Source organism: Bolinopsis microptera, chromosome 10 (assembly GCF_026151205.1).
Source record: "Bolinopsis microptera isolate Bmic1 chromosome 10, MBARI_Bmic_1.0, whole genome shotgun sequence".
Taxonomy (NCBI): Eukaryota; Metazoa; Ctenophora; class Tentaculata; order Lobata; family Bolinopsidae; genus Bolinopsis; species Bolinopsis microptera.
This window is the reverse complement of record NC_087081.1, coordinates 3,011,311-3,035,053: the sequence shown is the minus strand read 5'-3', so window position 1 is coordinate 3,035,053 and position 23,743 is coordinate 3,011,311. Positions and strand designations below refer to the sequence as shown.

The following is a 23,743-nucleotide window of genomic DNA, read 5'->3' as shown; positions in this document are numbered from 1 at the left end:
AACTATAGGTGGCATATGACATGATAGAGGTGCTGGAAGTTTGATTTCAGTCGGAGGAAGCCCTCAGCAAAAAGCTTAAGAAACCGAAAAGTTGTATTTTCAAAAGTCTGTCCCATTTTCAAATATCAAATTTCCTGAACACAAATTTGACAAATTAGATGAAATTTTTGCCCAGAAACCAATTAGTCAGTTAATTGATGATGGTATGAAACCAAATTTGGGTACTGGAAGTCAAAATCCCGAATAAAATTGTAAAATCATATTCTCCAAATCTCTGTCCCATTTTCAGTTTTTGAAGATGAAATTTCCAGGACCGAAATTTTACAGTTTTTACTGAATTTCTCACCCGCTACCAATTAGTAAGTCAACTATAAGTGGCATATGACACGATAGAGGTGCTGGAAGTTTGATTTCGGTCGGAGGAAGCCCACAGCAGAAAGCTTAACAAACCGAAAAGTTGTATTTTCAAAAGTCTGTCCATTTTCGAATATCAAATTTCCTGAACACAAATTTGACAAATTAGATGAAATTTTTGCCCAGAAACCAATTAGTCAGTTAATTGATGATGGTATGAAACCAAATTTGGGTACTGGAAGTCAAAATCCCGAATAAAATTGTAAAATCATATTCTCCAAATCTCTGTCCCATTTTCAGTTTTTGAAGATGAAATTTCCAGGACCGAAATTTTGCAGTTTTGAATGAATTTCTCACCCGCTACCAATTAGTAAGTCAACTATAGGTGGCATATGACATGATAGAGGTGCTGGAAGTTTGATTTCAGTCGGAGGAAGCCCTCAGCAGAAAGCTTAACAAACCGAAAAGTTGTATTTTCAAAAGTCTGTCCCATTTTCAAATATCAAATTTCCTGAACACAAATTTGACAAATTAGATGAAATTTTTGCCCAGAAACCAATTAGTCAGTTAATTGATGATGGTATGAAACCAAATTTGGGTACTGGAAGTCAAAATCCCGAATAAAATTGTAAAATCATATTCTCCAAATCTCTGTCCCATTTTCAGTTTTTTGAAGATGAAATTTCCAGGACCGAAATTTTACAGTTTTTACTGAATTTCTCACCCGCTACCAATTAGTAAGTCAACTATAAGTGGCATATGACACGATAAAGGTGCTGGAAGTTTGATTTCGGTCGGAGGAAGCCCACAGCAGAAAGCTTAACAAACCGAAAAGTTGTATTTTCAAAATCGTCCCATTTCGTACCCCAATTTCCCTGAACAAAACAACTTTACAAATTAGAGAAATTTTTGCCCAGAAAAACCAATTATCATAATTGTTTGGGGTATGAAACCAAATTTGGGTACGGGGGGAAGTAAAAAAACCCAAAATAAAATTGAAAAAACCCTATTTTCCCAAATTTCTTGTCCCATTTCATTTTTTTTGAAGAAAATTTCCGGGGGCCGAAATTTTTTGCATTTTTTGAATGAATTTCTCCCCCCCGCTAAACCAATTAAGTAAGTCAATATAGGTGGCCAAGGGGGACATGATAAGGTGGGGGGAAAGTTTTGGATTTCAGTCGGGGGAAGCCTCGCAGGAAAAGCTTAAAAAACCGAAAATTGATTTTCAAAAAGTCGTCCCATTTTCAAATCAAAATTTCCTGAACACAAAATTTTGACAAATTAGATAAAATTTTTTTTTCCCCAGAAAACCAATTAGCCCAGTTAATTGATGATGGTTTGAAACCAAATTTGGGTACGGAAGTAAAAAACCCGAAAAAATTGAAAAATCAATTCCCCAAATCTTGTCCCTTTTTTCAGTTTTTGAAGTGAAATTTCCAGGACCGAATTTTAAAAGTTTTTTACTAAATTTTTCTCACCGCTAAATTAGTAAGGGTTTAAACTATAAGTGGCATATGACCGAAGAGGTGGGGGAAGTTTTTTCGGTCGGAGGAACCCACAGAAAAGTTTAACAAAACCGAAAATTTGTATTTTCAAAAAGCTGCCCTTTTTCGAATATCAAATTTCCAACAAAATTTGGGGCAAATTAGATAAATTTTTTTCCCCAGGGAAAAAACCAATTGTCATTTAAATAGGGAAATAAAACCCCAAATTTGGGGGTACGGGAAGTCAAATCCCGAATAAAATTGTAAAATCATTTCCCAAATCTCTGTCCCTTTTTCAGTTTTTTTGAAATGAATTTCCGGACCGAAATTTTTGCGTTTTTGAAATGTTTTAAAACCCCCGCTACCTTTTAGTAAGTCAACTATAAGGGGCAATGGAATAGAATTGCTGTATTGGGTTTTCACGAGGAAAAGCCCATACAAAAGTTTAACAAACCAAAAGTGGGAAATTTTCAAAAAGTCTGCCCTTTTTCAAATATCAAATTTTCCTAAAACACAAATTTTGGGGAAAAAAATTTTAAGGAAATTTTTTTCCCAGGAAACCCAATTTAGTAAAGGGAAAATTGATGGGAGAAACCAAAATTTGGTTTTTAATGGAATAAAACCCCGAAAAAATTTAAATCATTTATTCTCCAAACCTTCCCACAGTTTTTTAAAAAGATAAAATTTCCAACCGAAATTTTTTTACAGTTTTGGGGGGCTTCTTTGCCACGCCTAGTTTTGGGCACTTTCCACTTACTTTAATGTTTAATGATTCCTTAATTTTAGTTCAAACATTGCCTATTGGCGTTTATCTTTTTTCGGTAGAAAAATTAAATGAAATTTTTGCAAAAGAAAAACCATTTTAGTCAGTTAATGGTTGGGTGGGGGAAACCAATTTTTGGGTTTAATAAAAGGGTCAAAATCCCGAAAAAAATTGTAAAACTATTTTCCAAAATCCGGGCCCATTTTAGTTTTTAAAGTTTTCAGGACCGAAAATTTTTTCTTTTTTTTACGAGGGGCCATTTGGGCCTGAAAGCTCGGGGCCCCACTTTCACTTACTTTTAAAAGAAGGTCACTTATTTTTTAAAAACTTTTTGGGCCTAGGGGGTTATTTTTTTGGGTAGTCAAAATAATTTTCCCCTTTGAATTTTTAAATATTTATTATTTAATTTAGGAATAAAAAACCAGAATAAAAAATTTTGAATTTTTAATTTTTGGGAATTATTTGAACAAAAACTAAAATTCGGTTTTGGGATTTTACAATAATCGTATTTTATCATAAATGTTTATCATAAAAGAAAATTCGCATATTTGTGAGCCTTGATATAACGAAATCTCCCGATAACTGCAGGACCCAATCGGATTTTGAAACGTCCAGTAGTTTACAAAATACCCCTCAGAGCTTTAAGTTACTAACCAACTTCGAAGGCCAAAGCATTAATTTTTTATCTTACCACAAACCTTTAATAAAACTAAATGTTAAGTGCTCAAAAAATACTAAACTCGTAAATTAAGGCCACTTAATTAGACAACACAGTAAACAATGATTATTCGTTTCTGTTATAGTGTATCATTCCCAACATCATAATTTTGATGGGCTTAGAATCTTCCCATCTTTCAGGTGGAATCTAAACTCAACGCATCAAAATTCCGATGAAGCCTTTGTAAGCAATATGAAGATGAGAAATTCAGCTTGTTGTAAGTGATTCTAGAAAGTCTGTCTAATATCATTTTCGGCTCGGGCAATGCAGGAATCAAAATCAAGAATCAACAGCCTTTAGATCAAATCGTATTATTCGCTACTAAAAATTTAAATATTAACTAGACGGTACGAATTTAAACAATCTTACAAAAATCTGTTCTTGTTCATAATCACGTGATAGCAGCCACGACCGATTTCTTTAACTCGAATGTTTCTTTCGTGCTCTACAAACCTAAAAAACCAGCAAATAACAGTGAACATTGTCAATAAGTCAGAAAAGGCCCCCGAAGATTCAAGCACCATCGTGAAATGCCCAGAGTTCCATGCCGAACACTTTGAAGTGGCTCTCGTGACTGAGCACGGGGGTTGTCGAAAGTTTCACAGGGTTGGGTTGTGCCCGAAAGCAGATCCTCGTCCAGCCAAAGTCCAAATATCCCACTGAAATGTAGCTGAGTTAGAGTGAGAAATTAGAATGTGTCACGGGGCACGAGCACCAGTAAAATTGGATTGTGCTTCAAGTAAAACATAGACCCACATGGACTGAAAAAGAGTAGGACGAGCATGGTTTGAACGGTCTGGATCGACGGACGTACGCGATCAGTCATCAGTTTCACAGTGCGTACTGGAAATTGATATGAATATTTCGGCGCGCGCGACCGGCCGGCCGAAAAAATTAATTTGGGCTGCATTTGCGCGCTAAAGATCACAATTTTTGCAAAGCGTGCGACGCAAAAATCCTAGAAATAAGTAATTTGCCAAAAATTCAATTTGTCACAAACAACGATAATGACTTTCAGAATGAATAGCATAATTGATTTAAATTGCCATCAAATTGAACATTACACCTAAACAGCAAGTCGTGTCCTCCAATAACAAAATGCAACAGTAGATAACCGATTACGTTAAGACTGTTTGTAGTTTTAAACGTGTATCTAACTGGCATTTGTACGTGATATTTACATATTTTAGGTTTCGTACGTGATCTGTATATGGAAATGGCAAACAACAAATACCTGCCACCACCCATGCTTAGCCTGTTGTTTCTATCAGCTGACAGTAACCGTTCTTACTCGTCCATCTGTACACTACAAATCTGAAGAGTTATCTGTGTCAGCACTAAATCAACAGGGATTTAGAACGAATTCTCAGAATTTTAATTTGCTTCATAGGTAAATTTTAATTGAACTGATACAGTTTTTATTACAGTTTTTGTTTTTTTCAATATTCCTAATGTTTTCCATATTTATACATTTTTCCAGAAATTTGAGTGATTGACTCGGTTCAATTTAATTGGGATTCTTTGATAATTACATATTTCTAAGGCACTCAATACACAACAGTCAATCGTATCAAGTAGTCCCTTTGAAGTTAGAGCAAAAAATATTGTGGTAGAAATCTGGTCTCAGCACTTCTAAAAGTTAAAACAACGCCTGATCACAAGAGCCATTATCCAGCTATACACTCTATTCAATCTTTTGATGAGAAGCCCAATGACTAGCTCATATCATATTTGTTCTTCCTAATTGCTTATTCTTCGACATCTAAGATTAATGAATCTAATCTTACCACGTTAAATGTTGATATTTTATTATTAGCTGCATAGAATGTACTGTTGAATGTTAATAATGTTTTTCTAGCAGCTGGACTATAGAACAATTAATACGGCACCTTAATCGTAATAATTTCTTCCAATCAAGACGTCGTATTAATTTGTTTGAAAATTCTATACTCAAGCTGTAGAAGAAAACAAAGGAGAAGTCTCATTTTACCAGTTACCAACTATACTAAATGGAGAACAGGTGTCTCGCTAAATAACTTGAGGGTGTATATTTGAGTTACAGAATCAAGCAGGGTGCTGTAACAATTGGTTGTTTTTTTTTATTTCAGTAGTACACAGTGTGTGTTCTCAATTTACAGAGTTCCCAATTCAGTAGAGATAATAAAGAGCAGTGTTTGCTAATGCTTGACAAATAACATGGAGGTGATTGTGTTTCAGATCTAGTTTTTAAAAGCATGGCAAGTAAACATGATGTATCTGTGTATACGTCACCACACATACCACACATACCCACTCTTCACCACACAGTGGATTACAGTGAATTATTAGTGAACTAAAAGTGAACTGCTTAAATATTTATCAAGCGATGAATAAAAAAGTGGCAAATTACAATACAAATAATCTGATAAGAGCACGCTTAAGAAATTAATTTATCTAAAAAATGTGATCTTAACTTAAACTGAGTGGAGAAGAGAAATTACTAACATCACCGAGTGAACAAAAAACTCTAAACGGTATAAATACAGAACGTGAAAATATTTTAAAATGAAAAAGTGAAAAGTTCAGGAACCAGATGGTACTAAACAATAACTAAACTAACGTAAAGTTTCAAAGAGAAACTATGACCGCTATTATAATAATAGTAAATTAGCTTTCACTCTGTCTATAGTTGTCCAAGTCCTGCAAGAACATCTTGTGTGTAAAATAATTCGAACAAACAATCGACCGTATAACATTAACAAGCTTTCTTCCTCTGATTTTGGTTCAATATAACTGAAATATACTTGTCCAGTTGAGAATGTATCGGTTTGATGTGACTAAAGCTTCACCACTAATAATGTCATGGAATATGTTCCTTGTCTTCCTGCATTGTTCCAGGAGATTTCCAGACACCGATAAAAACCTCAGAAGCAATTTCGCTGAGTTCCAATTTTTATCAAAAAAAACGGCGTGCTCACTTTTTATCAGTTTGGAAACAAATTGAAAACTTGTTGTTATTTAGTCCAGGAATTAGAAATAGAGTGGAGATTATCACGTACAATAATAGCTCTAAAGCTTGTTGACTGCGAGGGTACAGATAACCAGGTTACCAAGAAGGTTCAGAGATATTAGTCCCACCAACGGTACTGAAATTAAAATCAAATTTATCTACAAAAAAGTAAATTAAAAACCACGTGATAAAAATAACATATGTAAACACTCTTACATGAGCCTAGTAAGTAAGACGAATCAAAATATTTTTAAAATAAAACAAAATTTAACAGTTGTACGTACAAGAAATGTCGCTAAAGCGATATTCAGGTTTAGGGTTAGTTAAAGGGCCAGGGGTCCGCTTATCATGATCCGTCAACAACAACACAGATACTCTCACAATTAACACAACCCCAATAAACACATACCAACAAATCAGGGTAGAGTACCCTGGCATTCCTATCATTGTTCTGCAACAAAGGGGTAAGTAGAGAAATAGTTAAATAGTGAAGTATTGTGTCTTTCGGGTGATTCCGAAACAAAAGGTTGTTTTGTTGACGTAAGTGAATGAACTGCATGTTCATTGTTATTATATATTATATTATATTGAACTGAATAAATTGTACATCAAGTTCAATACCAAAGACGAAAAGATGGCCCCCAAAGATAATTAATACCTCCATCTATGGTTTGACAGGGATTGGAGCAAAACTTAAAACTGAAGTAAAGGTACAAACGTACCAAGAGCGAAAATTCCAACAGAAGGGTTGCAACTAGAAGAAAAATACAGTACAGAAGAAAAGCAAGGTCATGACCATAAAGGGATGTATATAACCAACATTTTTTTACTCATTGACCAGATTCACAATATTATATTAGTTATCACGTGAACAAAGTGAATGACGCTGGAGAGGGGTACCCGGTATATTAATGTTAATGTGTGACAGTTTGAGATGTCACACCTCAAACTGTCACACATCTCAGATGTGACCGTGTGACGGGGCACAGTACAGGGCTGCTATATGTCACGCTGTATAAACAATAGGTTGGGTTGCTCGGATCAGGTGACAATTACGACTAATGGGCGAAAACTGTGTTGTTTTTAGTTTGATCTATAACGGAAAAGGGATAATATTTAGGAACTTGAATTTGGAAACAGTGAAACACAGCGTTTCTAAGATAAGATTGTTAAATATTAATGCGTGATACTAAAGTGGTTAGCCCTTCCTTGATTTATCAGTTTTAACTCTTTAAACAACCCTAATACATGGTAGTTACTAAATTATATTATTGCTTAAATTCTACATCCGGTTCGGCTATGCACACATGATATCTCTCTCTGCATGAAACAGTACATGGTTAACCTCCACTGATTTATATATCATTGATATTGTTTGATTGTGCCGTAAAAATAAATAATTGTTTTATTAAATAAATAAATAATTGTTTTATTAACCATGTATCTTTAAAACCAGACCTTCCAAAAAACTATTATATATATTACTCAGGATGCAGGGTGAAGAGGACACATTCTCCGAGAGAGAGAGAGAGAAGAGAGAGAGAGAGAGAGAGAGAGAGAGAGAGAGAGAGAGAGAGAGAGAGAGAGAAAGAGAGAGAGAGAGAGAGAGAGAGAGAGAGGGAGAGAGGGAGGAGAGAGAGAGAGAGAGAGGAGAGAGAGAGAGAGGGAGAGAGAGAGAGGGAGATTTAAGTTGCAAGAGTTTACTCACTCAGGATGTAAGGTGAAGAGGAAACATTCTCCGTTCCCGTAGAACTTTGGTTCTGGATTGTTCCATGGGTGAGACGCAAACGCTCCAAATACCTGTGGGGAATGTTTTAGGAATTTCAAAACTTGCAAATCTGGCAAAACAACGTTGGTAGTTTTGGTGTCTTTGATATCGGTAAAATCAAAGATTTTCCATCTTTATTATTACACATTGTCACATTCCATAAATTGTTTAACTAACTTAAAGCGTCGACATGGTTGACAAATCCTCTGTTTCAGGTCTCTCAGATTACAGATAAGATTATGGGTGTAAGAGGCCTTTTCTCACCTCTTCTTTCACTTACTCAAACTCATCTAATTTTGCTTTTATGTTATAATTTGATTAACGTGCCGTTACATAAACTGATACGTATCACTGATAAGTGGGCACGCCGAAAAGGCTTTACTTTACTTCCAGCGTCCGTTGACCTTAACAGAGAGAGAGAGAGAGAGAGATCACTGAAAACTGATAAGTCAGACTTATGTACAGGAGTTTAAAAAGAAACCTGATAATATTGTGAAAATTTCGTATTGAACAACTGACCCGCCGCTGGTTTATTGAATAATAATAGCTTTTGACGGCAAGTCTATACTAATGGGCTCACTAGTAGCCCTTATTACCCGCGCTAATTAATTAAATACCTAACTAATTAATCAAATGCTTAACTAATTAATTAAATGCGTGTGCTAACTAACCCCGGAAATAAGCTAATTGGTGTCTAGAGATACTGGACGCCTTGTTCTTAGTGGTAAAATTATTTCCGTTTATTACAACATCTAAGATAAAAACTGACATGTTTAATAAATTGGGATTTGGAGGGTTAGTGTTATAATAAAACTATGCCGACCCCATACATTAACCATTAGATTCAGTGTGTCGTCCTAAATTTACCACATTAACTACCCACACATAACTAGACTTACATTTTGAAGAGTAAAGAGTTTGTTGAGGAATATTTATGAAGATTATTTATCACATTTACTGCCACTAATTATAAGGTCACGTGTTGAGCATACCCAGCAAAGTAGAGCAAGTAAAGACATTACTAGATTCTCAACATTACCCCGGCCCCTTGGTTGTTGGAACTATGTTTCCTTATATCCACAATTGGGGTGGGAGGTTCAAACTGAATGAGGCGCAAATTGAGGTTGGAACCCCCCCCCCCCACCATGTATTGGGTTCATGTCCTTAATGTAATGTCCTTCTCTATTTACCAGGCGATTCTGCCGGTTTCCCAAGAGGCCTGGCTAGGTCTAACTATTATGGAAGATATATTATTATTATATGTATATTCTGGTGGAGACTAGAAATATTAACATAATTAAAAGTGCTCTATGTAGTGTGTAGCGTGCACTGTGTAGTGTGCACTGTGTAGTGTGCACTGTGTAGTGTGCACTGTGTAGTGTGCACTGTGTAGTGTGCACTGTGTAGTGTGCACTGTGTAGTGTGCACTGTGTAGTGTGCACTGTGTAGTGTGCACTGTGTAGTGTGCACTGTGTAGTGTGCACTGTGTAGTGTGTAGCGTGCACTGTGTAGCGTGCACTGTGTAGTGTGCACTGTGTAGTGTGCACTGTGTAGTGTGCACTGTGTAGTGTGCACTGTGTAGTGTGCACTGTGTAGTGTGCACTGTGTAGTGTGCACTGTGTAGTGTGTAGCGTGCACTGTGTAGTGTGCACTGTGTAGTGTGCACTGTGTAGTGTGCACTGTGCACTGTGTAGTGTGCACTGTGTAGTGTGCACTGTGTAGTGTGCACTGTGTAGTGTGCACTGTGTAGTGTGCACTGTGTAGTGTGCACTGTGTAGTGTGCACTGTGTAGTGTGCACTGTGTAGTGTGCACTGTGTAGTGTGCACTGTGTAGTGTGCACTGTGTAGTGTGCACTGTGTAGTGTGCACTGTGTAGTGTGCACTGTGTAGTGTGCACTGTGTAGTGTGCACTGTGTAGTGTGCACTGTGTAGTGTGCACTGTGTAGTGTGCACTGTGTAGTGTGCACTGTGTAGTGTGCACTGTGTAGTGTGCACTGTGTAGTGTGCACTGTGCACAGTGGGGCTCCATGTTGACATTTAGCCTAAAAACGAGTTTTCCTAATGTTTTGATTGATTGAAATAAATTTTCGTGCACATACAGAATGAATGGTTAATAATTTAATATATATGTAGACCAAGGTCTGTGCACGGGATGCTTCCTGGAAGAATCCAGTTCTTTTAGCGGGGCACCCTACCTAAAGCCAAATTGAGATATAATAATCATATTCCTAGAGAAATAATCAGAAATCGAATACCAATCAAATAATATGATATATAGGAGTAGTAACCATATTTACTATGCAAAATGCCCCAACCACATAGTGTAAATTTATATAGAATTCAAATTCCATATCATCATTAAACCTCAATAGTCAATATAATAGCCCAGGCAAAATTAAATAACTTCTTATATACCTTACTGTCATACTACAAATTAATTAAACATTTGAAATCTGTTAACCAGAGAATAAATTTCTAAACCTAATGCAAGTGAAATAATTTAGATGCAATAATGAATGCCTAATGTGAGTATCATCTGTCAATGTCCTTGTAAAAAAGTCTGTAAAAGAGATATGAGTAACTTATATAGAAGAAAAAACAGGAAGTTGTCGTCTGTTGAAAAATAAATAAAATATCTAGAATATAAATCAGAATATAAAATAACATTCAGTCAATGTGTCGTCAATAAAATGTACAATTATCAAATGTTAAAACTGGGTGATACAGTCACCAAAAATAAATACTAAGTATAATAAGTAAATAAATTAAATGTGGTCTATAAAACTACCACTAGGTATAATAGGTCAATAAATTAAAAGTGGTTTATAAAACTACCACTGTGCGAACCCTTTCTCCAGTTAAAACATGTCAGTCATGTGCAAAATCAATCAAAATGGTAAGGTGGTAAAAAAAGGAAAATTCTTTCGATACATCAATTATATATGCCTCAGATTTAAAAGAATTAGAAGATACTTAGTTATCGTCGACTATGATTGCAGTGTAAAATTTGTCATATGAATTGTCGACGGTATAATTAGGGTCTGTTGTTATAGATGAGAGTAGCTGTTTCTTATACGAATCACTAAAGCTTTTAATTGTTGTAAATTCTGATAGAGAATAAATAACCGGATTCAATGCTTTTTAAATTAGCTCAATATCTCGGTTGGGTCAAAATTTACAACCATTTGAAAAGCGCGCCTGAAAATAACCTGCCTGCACATGCCCAGAAACTCAATTTCACTGCCATTTTTGAGTCAGGCTGAGGTTCCTTTTGTTTTCAATGTTTTTCAACTTTTGATTGATTGAACATGGATATAAGCATTCTTAGTACTGTTTAAGAAGAAAAAACCATGATTTCGGTCAATTTTGGATTTTTGGTAGCTAAAATTAGAATATATTTCAAAAATAGGCCTTAAAATTTCATTCGCTGACCACAAATGGGTGGTAAAGTTATAAATGGCCCCATATGGGCTATGGCCCGGGGTGAGAATCCCTGCCACGTTTTTTGGTCAGTTTCGCCGGGGCTCATGTCTTTCCTCGAGGGAGCATTAGTGTCTACAGAAAAACTGACAAATCCTAGCGAAGTCCAATCCGAACCACATCTTCCATCAGAGGTGGTGCTGGGTCAGCTGGTTACTGAACGGATTGGCCTGGAGAAAGGCATAGTCCTGTTATTCTCAAGTTAACCATAGAGGGGGTCAGGCGCTGTTCCCTCACGGCTGGTTCTTGGAGCCAACACCCTCAGCCCCACATAAGTGGGAGCACTGTCGGTGGTGGCTCACCCAGATAACGGACAGTGTCTCTCCTTCTTTCTTCTTGGACTTGCATTGTAGCTGGTGAGTCAGCTGGCAACAGTGTACCATATTATCATATTCATGTTTTCTTCCCCACTTCTCCTACACCTCACTTTATTACTCACTCATTCACTCACATGCCGCCTTAGGGCCGCTACCAGTTAGAGGGGATCTAACAATCAGACAAACTGCCAGCCTTAGGGCCGCTACCGGTTAGAGGGGATCTAACAATCAGACAAACTGCCAGCTATTGGAGATATAGCACTTAGATTATTTCCAGCAAACGTAAAATTAGCAATAATTACGTGAACAAAGAAATTGCCAAATTGCGACAACAAAAGGGTCTACTCAAAACACAAATATGAAATGTAAATTCGTGAGTCAGCACTTTAGTATAGCGCGGAAATTGAGCCGCGCAGAGACAAATAAATAACACAAAAACAACATGAACAAAAGAGACGGGTGAATTCCATCAGAGGCTCAGGCATGCCTGGTAGGTTCCTGTCAGCCCACAAGAATGACAGGGGGCAGCCTGTTCTATCGAGTACCCGGGAGAACATCTAGGCATGGGTGGTGTTCTCCCGTGAACGAGCATTATGACAGTTTCCCTAACGGGAAACGTCGCTCACCAGGCTTTATCCTCTGGAGGGGCGGGATCACTAGCCCATGCCAAGTGACCCAAACCTACTGACACCTACAACCAGAGGAACCCCAATAGACGTTAGTCACTAATGACGGACGTAGCCTCCCAATAGGGAGGTAAAGTGGGTGCCCCAACATTAAAAAAAAAAAAAAAAAATATGGCCCGGGTTTCATTATGTTTTCTATGTTTTCCCATGATTTTTCTAGCAGAACCCAGAAGATTTGGCTTCGGAACGCTTCGGAAAAAAAATTATGACCCATTTTTGGTACGAGCCTGAGGTGAAAAATCGCGTCAAAATAGCGCGAAAAATGAAAACTGATAGATTAAAAACTGATTTTTTCATTTATTTCATAGCTTTTTGGTGCACACTTCGATATTTTATGCTAATACCAGCAAAGTTCAATTGGAATAAGCAATATTTGGATGGAAAAATAGTGCATATGAGCCAAAAATAGCCAAAATCTGGCAATTTGAGCTCGGAAAATCCAGGGGCAACTCTGATTTCATAGGATTTTTCTTATGTTTTTGTCATATTGCATAGTTTTTATGGTTCTCCTTTCTGAAATACCCTTAAACAATCACATCAGCATGATTGATGACCATTTCCATACGAAAAAGCAGAAAAATGGGACAGAAACCGCTTAAAATTCGATGAAATCTTAAAACTGCTAGTCAAAAAAGATGCTTTTTGTGTGACAGAAAGTGCCAAATTTTCGAAAAAATTGATTTTTTGCCCAAAAAAGTAGTGAAAGTTGTCCAATTTCACTGAAATAAGTCATAATTGACGATTTAATCCAAATTGACACCACCAAGATGTGGCCAGAGGCATAAAAGGGCAAAAAAACCAAATGTCATCATGCCCTTTACGCGAGCCCCACTGTGCTGTGTAGTGTGCACTGTGTAGTGTGCACTGTGTAGTGTGCACTGTGTAGTGTGCACTGTGTAGTGTGCACTGTGTAGTGTGTAGCGTGCACTGTGTAGTGTGCACTGTATAGTGTGCACTGTGTAGTGTGCACTGTGTAGTGTGTACTGTGTAGTGTGCACTGTGTAGTGTGCACTGTGTAGTGTGCACTGTGTAGTGTGCACTGTGTAGTGTGCACTGTGTAGTGTGTAGTGTGCACTGTGTAGTGTGTAGTGTGCACTGTGTAGTGTGCACTGTGTAGTGTGCACTGTGTAGTGTGCACTGTGTAGTGTGCACTGTGTAGTGTGCACTGTGTAGTGTGCACTGTGTAGTGTGCACTGTGTAGTGTGCACTGTGTAGTGTGCACTGTGTAGTGTACACTGTGTAGTGTACACTGTGTAGTGTGCACTGTGTAGTGTGCACTGTGTAGTGTACACTGTGTAGTGTGCACTGTGTAGTGTACACTGTGTAGTTGCATGTAGCAGTACAAAGATACAGTTCCTATTGTATTACCTGTACTATTTGACTGTTCTCATCTAAACAAAGACAATGCAAATAGCACAGTACCTCCCCACCAATAGTAACATTCTTCTCAATATCTTCTCGCAAACAGTGCTTCTCAAAGCACACTCTCTCCCACCACAGTACACGCTCTCTCTCCCACAAATACTACTATACTACTATACTACTATTAGAGGTACACAACATTATGTACAGTACACAACACAACTATCGACCGTACATAATTACATGAGATGGAATAATATGACAATAATAATGGGGATTGGGAATACATGACCCAATCATCAACTTGTAAATTTTGAGGTTTCAAACGATACCTAATAATATCATGGTAGAGTACACATATAGATGTACTGAAGTCTGAAGGGGTATCCTTGCTTAGAAGATTATTCATTTTCTAGCAGGCCCCTCCTCATCTCATCCTCAATCACAGATTTCCGATCATTCAGCTGATTTGACCGGGGAAACATTAAGGATACATAAATTGAGAGAGTTAAAGTAGTAAAGTACACTCTCTCACCAGCTCACTTGTTGACTACTGTATTACTGTGAAGGTACACACTACATAACACTACAAAACACCACACAACCTGATATCACGTGACTCAGTAGTCACGTGACCTAATACTAGTTCTACATGATATCAGTAGTCACGTGACCTAATACTAGTTCTACATGATATCACGTGACTCAGTAGTCACGTGACCTAATACTAGTTCTACATGATATCAGGTGACTCAGTAGTCACGTGACCTAATACTAGTTCTACATGATATCACGTGACTCAGTAGTCACGTGACCTAATACTAGTTCTACATGATATCACGTGACTCAGTAGTCACGTGACCTAATACTAGTTCTACATGATATCACGTGACTCAGTAGTCACGTGACCTAATACTAGTTCTACATGATATCACGTGACTCAGTAGTCACGTGACCTAATACTAGTTCTACATGATATCACGTGACTCAGTAGTCACGTGACCTAATACTAGTTCTACATGATATCACGTGACTCAGTAGTCACGTGACCTAATTGTACAAGCTGTATTACGATCAAGAGTCTTCTTAGGATACCCCTTAAGTACCTTCTACATTGTAGTGTAGTGTACTGTAAACATAGTACTAAATTTACACATCTAATAAAATATTAAGTATTATTACACTGTCACTTACTGTAATAAAATATCAATACTTGATTAAATATTCGTAGTTTTAGAACAATAAGACAAGCTGTGTACAGATTCAGGTATTGAAGATGGTTTATTCACGTGATATAAAATACTACATGATATCACGTGACTACATGATATCACGTGACTACATGATATCACGTGACTACATGATAACTTGATATCACGTGACTACATGATAACTTGATATCACGTGACTACATGATAACTTGATATCACGTGACTACATGATAACTTGATATCACGTGACTACATGATAACTTGATATCACGTGACTACATGATAACTTGATGTCACGTGACTACATGATAACTTGATATCACGTGACTACATGATAACTTGATATCACGTGACTACATGATAACTTGATATCACGTGACTACATGATAACTTGATATCACGTGACTACATGATAACTTGATATCACGTGACTACATGATAACTTGATATCACGTGACTACATGATAACTTGATATCACGTGACTACATGATAACTTGATATCACGTGACTACATGATAACTTGATATCACGTGACTACATGATAACTTGATATCACGTGACTACATGATAACTTGATATCACGTGACTACATGATAACTTGATATCACGTGACTACATGATAACTTGATATCACGTGACTACATGATAACTTGATATCACGTGACTACATGATAACTTGATATCACGTGACTACATGATAACTTGATATCACGTGACTACATGATAACTTGATATCACGTGACTACATGATAACTTGATATCAAGTGATAACTTGGACAGCGTTACTTGTCAGCAGGTTTTGTGTGCGCTGCTGCTGTATTTTGACCATTACTGTACAACTACAGAGCTTTGAGTGGGTAGTTGAGTGACAGGTTGTAGTATTTTATCACACACTCACGTAGTGAAACACACTAACACGTGACAGATATACCACACGCGATGAGTTAAAACATGTGTACGCTACCTTAGCAAGCTGTTCTGTACTAAATTGCAATATAAATTTGGCGCCAACACAATACAAATACAGATAACAATACAAATACTTACACAATACAAATACAGATATAACAATACAAATACTTACACAATACAAATACGTGTAAACTGTATAAGGTAGTATAGTGACTACTGACTACTGACTACTGACTACTGACTACTGACTACTGACTACTACTGACTATACCAGTGACTAGTGTAGCTAGTTATAGTCTACACTAGATAGTAGATACATATCACTGGTTGACACTATTATGACACCTTACATATTTGATATTTGATATTTGATTATTGATTCCACATACTAATTCTTAAGTTGAGTTAAAGAGGGTATTATGCATACGTGTTTTATGTCAAATTGTGGAACATTCTAAATTAATGCCCGATCTTGCAATAATGCTTGTATCGAAATACAATTTACGAAATATTATACCTGAACAGGTTAGGTTAGTTTTATTAAATGTGTACAGTAGTATTACATATTACTATGTTTACAGTACACTACAATGTAGAATGTAGATGTACTGAAGGGGTATCCTAAGAAGCTGCAAGTCATAATATCTTCTGAACACGGGACATTCTTTAGTATATTTTATAATTTAAATATTATGCAGAAAATGTTGTCAAATTTTCGTTTATAATTGGTATGCAATATTTACGTAAATTCACCATTTAAAGCTTAAAACTTTACAATGAGAACTGCATAGTTGTATGTACTGCATTTGCCGTGCCGACTGCCAATTAGGCCAAATTTTGAGTTTCTCAGTTACTATATTTATATTTCTACTATTGTAATTTGTAATAGTACCACAATTATATACCCCTCTACTAGTAACATACCCCTTTACAAACACACATATATTATAGTTGCTCAGTCAGTGACTCAGTAGGTGCTCAGATATTGCAGCTTTTAGTTATGCAATACAAAGTTTCGAGAAGGATATTTCTTCTTCATAGCGATATTATACACTTATAGTATGAAGAACAAATCCCTTGAGATATGGCGTACATAGAAACTACAGCTAGTTTACACTTGTTGGTCAGTCTAACTAGTGTCTATCTTAGACTTCAATACTGTAGTATAGGTCAGGATCATGGTCAGGATCATGGTCAGGATCATGGTCAGGGTCAGGGTCAGGGTCAGGGTCAAGGTCAGGGTCAGGGTCAGGATCAGGGTCAGGGTCAGGGTGATGGTGAGGGTGAGGGATCAGGGTCAGGGTCAGGGTCAGGGTGAGGGTCAGGGTCAGGGTCAGGGATCAGGGTCAGGGTCAGGGTCAGGGTCAGGGTCAGGGTCAGGGTCAGGGTCAGGGTCAGGGTCAGGGTCAGGGTCAGGGTCAGGGTCAGGGTCAGGGTCAGGGTCAGGGTCAGGGTCAGGGTCAGGGTCAGGGTCAGGGTCAGGGTCAGGGTCAGGGTCAGGGTCAGGGTCAGGGTCAGGGTCAGGGTCAGGGTCAGGGTCAGGGTCAGGGTCAGGGTCACTGCTCTACTACTATTTAGGAGTCTAGTGTGAGATAAGTGATCAAAGAATAGTGTAGATAGTGTAATAACTTTAACTAACAATACGAATGATATCTTCTGACTAACATTCACTTCCTTATTGCATCGACCCGTTAATTCAAAATACCGTATCTAAGTTTCATGATCAAGTTTCAATTATTGTGTTCAAAGAAGTACTATTTAATTTACTTGTAAAATACAGGGGTACTCTTAGAGTACAGAATACTGATATTTTATTTAACGAGAATAGTGCAATAGTAAAGATAGCAACTTAGGTAACTTACGTATCCATTGTAGTCCTTTATAATCAGGATACTAGAACCACCACACTCCTGAAACGGAACCAAATGTTAACATGATAACCCCAGATTACCCCAGATTACCCCAGGATACTAGAACCACCACACTCCTGAAACGGAACCAAATGTTAACATGATAACCCCAGATTACCCCAGGATACTAGAACCACCACACTCCTGAAACGGAACCAAATGTTAATGTTGTGTACTCGTTTTAGCAGTATTTTAGCGTAGTATTTTAGGCCATATATTAGTGTACGACATTTAGTACAGTAGGGTAGAGCAGAGAGTTCATTTTAACATCGCTGTTTTGATTATCAGAGGGTTCATTTTAACACCTCTGTTTTGGTTACAAGTAGGATAGTTGGGGAATTGTTTAGAGATTGCTAGAGCGAGTGGGAGATTGTTTATACTATCTGAGGATACTTAAGACTGGGCCTGTTGGATGGCAGGTTACCTTTTTTGGTTTCGGTACAGTAGGATTTTTATATAGTTGGAGAACTAGGAAATCTGAACTTCTGAATTGTTTAGAGATTATATTGAGGACATTTGAGACATTGTATTTGCAATTCTTAATCACGTATTCAATTTAAGGTACTTTCACTTATCTCCTTCCTGAACCAAATTGTAAGGAAAAGACCGTTTTATCATTAAGATGACACGACAAGTTTTTTATTATTGGGTTTATTTTTCTTATCCGTACGACATATCATTTTCGGCAGTTCTAGCACAAAGATAACTTATCTTCTCATTAAATAAACTAATTAATTAAATAAACTAGATAATGCGGTGGTGATCTAATGGATGCTGACATCGCGTCGGATGTGTATTTGTCATGGTAACTAGTGCAAGTAGACCACATCAAGTACTTTAAAAGTGGAAAAGAACAGTGTTGATTGGACAATGATGGGGTTCTATTATAATCAAACAAACAACGAGCACATCACGTATATGTGCGATTAAAAGAAAGTTCTAGTCGGATTAGAGAAATCGTCTGACAATTATATGATACCTTATTTAGTAGTAAATACTAAAAAAGAAATACCCCCTTCTTATCAACAGTATAATCTTATCTCTTATCTTTGTAACTGCTGGTGATTTAACTTTTATCAAAACACCCTTAAAATTAAAACTATGTTTCTGAAATCTCATTTTCTCCCTTTTTAAACCCTGGTCAAATTACAGGAATGCTTTTCATACAAAAATTAACAGATTGTCACGTACATGTACTGTACAATTTCTGTATTCCGATTTTAGAAAAAAACGGAATTGTGGACATAGGAAACATCTTGTTAATTCAATAGAGTAGTGTTTTGCTTGTGTACACAATTTCATAATCTGTTCCTTTTGCTGGTGCTCAGGGCGAAATTTATGATGGGATATATTCCACACTAATTGTGCTTACATAAATTTGTATATAAACTTATTATGTATGCGAATCTTGTAATAGAGTGCAGCTAAATAATTCTGTTCTTATGGCGACAGTTGAAGTAATTTGTGCACCATGACCCAATTTTGCAATTATAATAGTTTAGAGATTAGAATCAGGATCATGTAAATTTTACTTATTAAAAAATCACATGTGATTAACATTTACTAATGATCTAAACAGAGATAATCAGCGAAATAAATTAACAATATAACCTAATCAACTAATTAAATCTAATTCATTAATTAACTCTTAATTAATTATTAACAAACTCAGTAACTAACCCTGCTGGCTCGAAGTAGCGTGCTGCTGCTAATCCCATGTTTAAAGGTACTGTATATCAACTTCCACTTGCAACCGTACAGCCTAGCTGGTAAATTATCTGACAGCTGAAAATTAAAGAGTTACTTTGATTTAGTTGGAATTAATAAAGAAAAGAAACAAACTAAACTTCTCACTATAAGCTGAGCCACCTGGCGAGTAGCTGTAAGATTGCTGGATATGAGACCCCCCCTCTAGCGCCCCCCCCCCCCTCTAGCGCCCCCCCCCCCCTCTAGTGCCCCCCCCCCCCTCTAGCGCCCCCCCCCCCCCTCTAGCGCCCCCCCCCCCCTCTAGCGCCCGCCCCCCCCCCCCCCTCTAGCGCCCCCCCCCCCTCTCGCCCCCCACCCCCGCCCCCCCCCCCCCTCTAGCGCCCCCCCCCTCTCTCGCCCCCCACCCCCGGCCCCCCTCTAGCCCCCCCCCCCTCTCGCCCCCCACCCCCGGCCCCCCCTCTCGCGCCCCCCCCCCCTCTCGCCCCCCACCCCCGGCCCCCCTCTAGCCCCCCCCCCCCCCCCTCTCTCGCCCCCCCACCCCCGGCCCCCCTCTAGCCCCCCCCCCCTCTCGCCCCCCACCCCCGGCCCCCCCTCTCGCGCCCCCCCCCCCCCCCTCTCGGCCCCCATCCCCCCTCTCTCCCTGTACCCACTACAAGAGCTGTGTTTTTATCCATAAACCCGTTCTCCACATTCTAACATTTCTTACATTTTGTAAGCAGCACAGACTTCTAACTGTATAATCGATTTCAAGGGCACGTTTAATATCGTCTCCAAGCGAACTATAATTTCAGGTACTTATCTATTTATCCCGGGCTAATGCACAAAATGCTGTTACCACGGTAACGATCATAATGCACCATGCTCGGAAGTAATCTCTCTAACTGGATATGGAATAGTTACATGCTGAATCGCACTTAATCGCGCTACTTTAATAACAAACAACAATTAAACTACCAATTAAACTAATTAGTTACACAGAGGAATTGCAGCGTGTTTCAATATATGAACCGGAAAAGGCTGGCTTATAAATAAATATTGCGTGTGGAGCAGCGTGGTGCTGTGCATAACTTGGCACTTTGGTAGTATAGGCTTCCAGCGTGTGGTCAAGTAATGTTTTATTTATTTAAGTTCACCAATTTGAACATAGCACAAATTGTGCTGAAGTGTTACCAAACCGTTACTTTATAATATCACACAAATCCTCACAAAGATGGCGACACATCATATTCACACTTATCAGGTGACATGCTTAACTTTAGACTTATAAAGTGTGCTAAATACAAACTTGATTAATCCGTGAATAGAACTTTTAAAACAAATGTTTTATAATTTTAAAACAAATGTTTTATAATATTGATATAATATAGTCCACATTACTGATTATAATAGGATAATACGAAGCCCTTTTGTCGGATATAACGAAGCGTTTAAAACCGGACACTAGTTCTATTATACAGCTGCCTTAACCAGTGCCGATGAGCACTACACCATCGTGAGGGAAACTTATTTATCATAACACTATATAATAAGCAAGTATAATAGTTAATAGTGTATAATAGTGCAATAACACTAGTTTAATGAATGGGCCACATTGACTGTGTTCATAATTGTAACGGTTTTAAGTTGAACCCATAACATACTCATTAACCTATTATCTCTAGCATGTACAGGCATAATTTTATCTCTTAAAAAACTACAAAACGTAATCCTCAAAACGTTAAGGAATTCAAAGCATGGCATCACCTTTGATAATAACAGTAAGTTCTGTGATTGGAGTGAATTGGGTGATAACAAACTCAATCACATTATTATTCTACTTCTTGAGAAAAGAAAGAGATGGTCTAACTAACCGACAACTTAACATCCTAGATTTGATACTCTCTGTTATTGAATCGGCAAAGGTTCTCTACGCCATGAAAACTTACAGCACAACATGGTCTACAGTGCTGATATGAACCACCTTCAAACCCTTCTAGATACAATATTTAAGATTATAAGATTAAGTACCTTTTTAGGGTCCTCTGGTCCAAATAGGCGGGAATCATCCATGAGCTCGATTTCTTCATGGTAGTCATCATACTGTAATAAAATCAGTGAGTCTAACTCTAAAAAGGATTTTACATTCTAATAAATAATTACACCGAATGTTTGAAAAATAGTATTCAGTCAAACAAAAAACAAATATAAGTTGACGAATTTTAACTTTTAAGACTGATAAGTTCTCAACCACTTACATTATCAAGCAATGATGGTTGAGCAGGAAGGGGATTAGCAACCTCTAGCTGCTTTTTGATGTCGACTTTCTTGCGCTTGGATCCCCAAAGCCATGACATGGCTCATTCTGAGATAATGGATGAGATACAGATTAAGGTCATCTTTAAAGATAATAAATATGCAATTTTTAGTTTCTTGAACAATGAAGATTTTTCTTCTGATTGACTAAAGTATACTAATGCATGCAAGGGTATCAGAGCTCACAAACCCCTTATTATAACTTTTATTTTATTTTTCATTCAAATGTTAAATGTTTCACAGAGATAAATGTAATATATCGAACTGATACTAATAGTGATGGACAAAATTTTTCCTTTAAAAATACTCATTATTTTTACTAGCAGAAAAACACAAACGCTGTGTTCAATGTTCATGAAATTTATTATAATAAATTTGTACAATATATTCCATTCCTCGTCTACTTAAGACATTGCACAACTCCCACATGCTATTTGGAAAGTGTCAATACAACAGGGCACAACAAGATAACTTATCAGAGGCATAATGAAGGGCCCCACTGACCCGCTGTGCAGGGCCGGGAGGCACCATCGTAGGTGGGCACCAAATTGTAGTTACAATGTGGGACAATTTGGAAAAACTTAACTATGTTTTGCTCTAGAAACACACTATTTGAGAGATTTTCCGGCATATCCTCTACAATCATCTAATTTGTCCAATTTTAGGGAGGGGCGCCAAAAGGAGGAGAGGGCGCCAAAAGGGGGCACTATTTCAGCGGGTTGTGCCAACAGGCAACCTGACCTAAGTTAGATTTAATTTGACTTGGGCATAAATATTTCTTGAAAAGAAAAAATGGGGGGACCCTCAACCCATGTAGCTGATACGGCTTTTACTAATTCGCTCGCCCAAAAATTTCACGTGACTTTGGTTTTTATGGTTTTGCAGCCGTACAAAACGGTTTTACATAAACCCTAATCCCAACCCTAACCATAACCCCGAAGCTATCCATAACCCTAACCACAACCCTAACCCTAACCCGAGCCCTAAACAATCGAATTCATGTTTTATTACCATGTCACGTGACCAAAACGGTTTTTTTGCCCATAACTCTCCAGGGAAGCATTTTTACCCTACGTCATGGGGGTGATTCGGAATCAGCGTCCAAAAATGCACCGATTTAGATTATTTTCATACCCAAAGGGCCTTTTCACAGCAAGTTATACACAGTACAAGTGGTCGTTAGTAATCGAATTTTGTTCATCACTGTACAATCTTTTTTTATTGAATAGGGGTATGAATTATAAAACAAAATTTTAAAACAAAACTTTATTCCAAAAAATAAGCACATAATATCAGCAATGCAATGAATTTATATAAAATCAAACCGTCTGGTCCAGGGGTAAACCTTTAAAAGTGCAAAATATTTTCCTTCTGAAAAATTGACTGAACCATACCACCTGAAATTCACTTATGGCATAATTTTGGAAATAAGCTGGCCCTACCTTGAGTGGCGAAACGAGAACGTAGCTTAGATTTTAGCATTACGTGAGATCACAGGATCGAGTTGTAGCGCGATGAACTACTGGGTCGCGCCGCGCATCAAATAATTCTTCTCTTCGGTAGATCGGCAAAATGCACCACTGTGCCTCACCGAGCTGCGAAGGATTGACATCGTTAATCAAAGGATCGAGCAATAAACGAACAAGCAAAGTAACTTAAATAAATGTATTTTAACGTTGATCTTAAATCATCCCACACGACGTGAAGTTAAACATTCCCCTGGCAAGATATTAATTCAAAAAACTGTTTTTACCACCTCCTTTACTTGTGAAACAAGCGCGAGCGCGCT

General features: G+C 37.7%; 1 protein-coding gene across 1 annotated transcript; it reads right to left on the bottom strand.

Moving 5' to 3' along the window:
* Window positions 1-3,064: 3,064 nt before the first annotated feature.
* Window positions 3,065-22,016, bottom strand: LOC134821751 (oxidation resistance protein 1-like). The gene is made up of 7 exons (XM_063832495.1): window positions 21,897-22,016; window positions 21,670-21,741; window positions 19,636-19,740; window positions 17,908-17,955; window positions 8,017-8,108; window positions 4,554-4,633; window positions 3,065-3,978 (listed from the first exon to the last, which is right to left on the bottom strand). Exons 1-6 carry the CDS (start codon window positions 21,993-21,995, stop codon window positions 4,570-4,572), a joined length of 480 nt encoding a protein of 159 aa, XP_063688565.1. The 5' UTR covers window positions 21,996-22,016; the 3' UTR covers window positions 3,065-3,978; window positions 4,554-4,569.
* Window positions 22,017-23,743: the final 1,727 nt, after the last annotated feature.

What these genes read in the sequence shown, in the direction of transcription:
- LOC134821751 (XM_063832495.1), bottom strand. Translation starts at nt 21,995, where the DNA reads ATGTCATGGCTTTGGGGATCCAAGCGCAAGAAAGTCGACATCAAAAAG. An exon ending in GACCAGAGGACCCTAAAAAG is followed by an intron (nt 19,741 to 21,669) that starts GTACTTAATCTT and finishes TTTAATTTTCAG; the next exon opens with CTGTCAGATAATTTACCAGC. An exon ending in TAAAGGACTACAATGGATAC is followed by an intron (nt 8,109 to 17,907) that starts GTAAGTTACCTA and finishes CATTCCCCACAG; the next exon opens with GTATTTGGAGCGTTTGCGTC.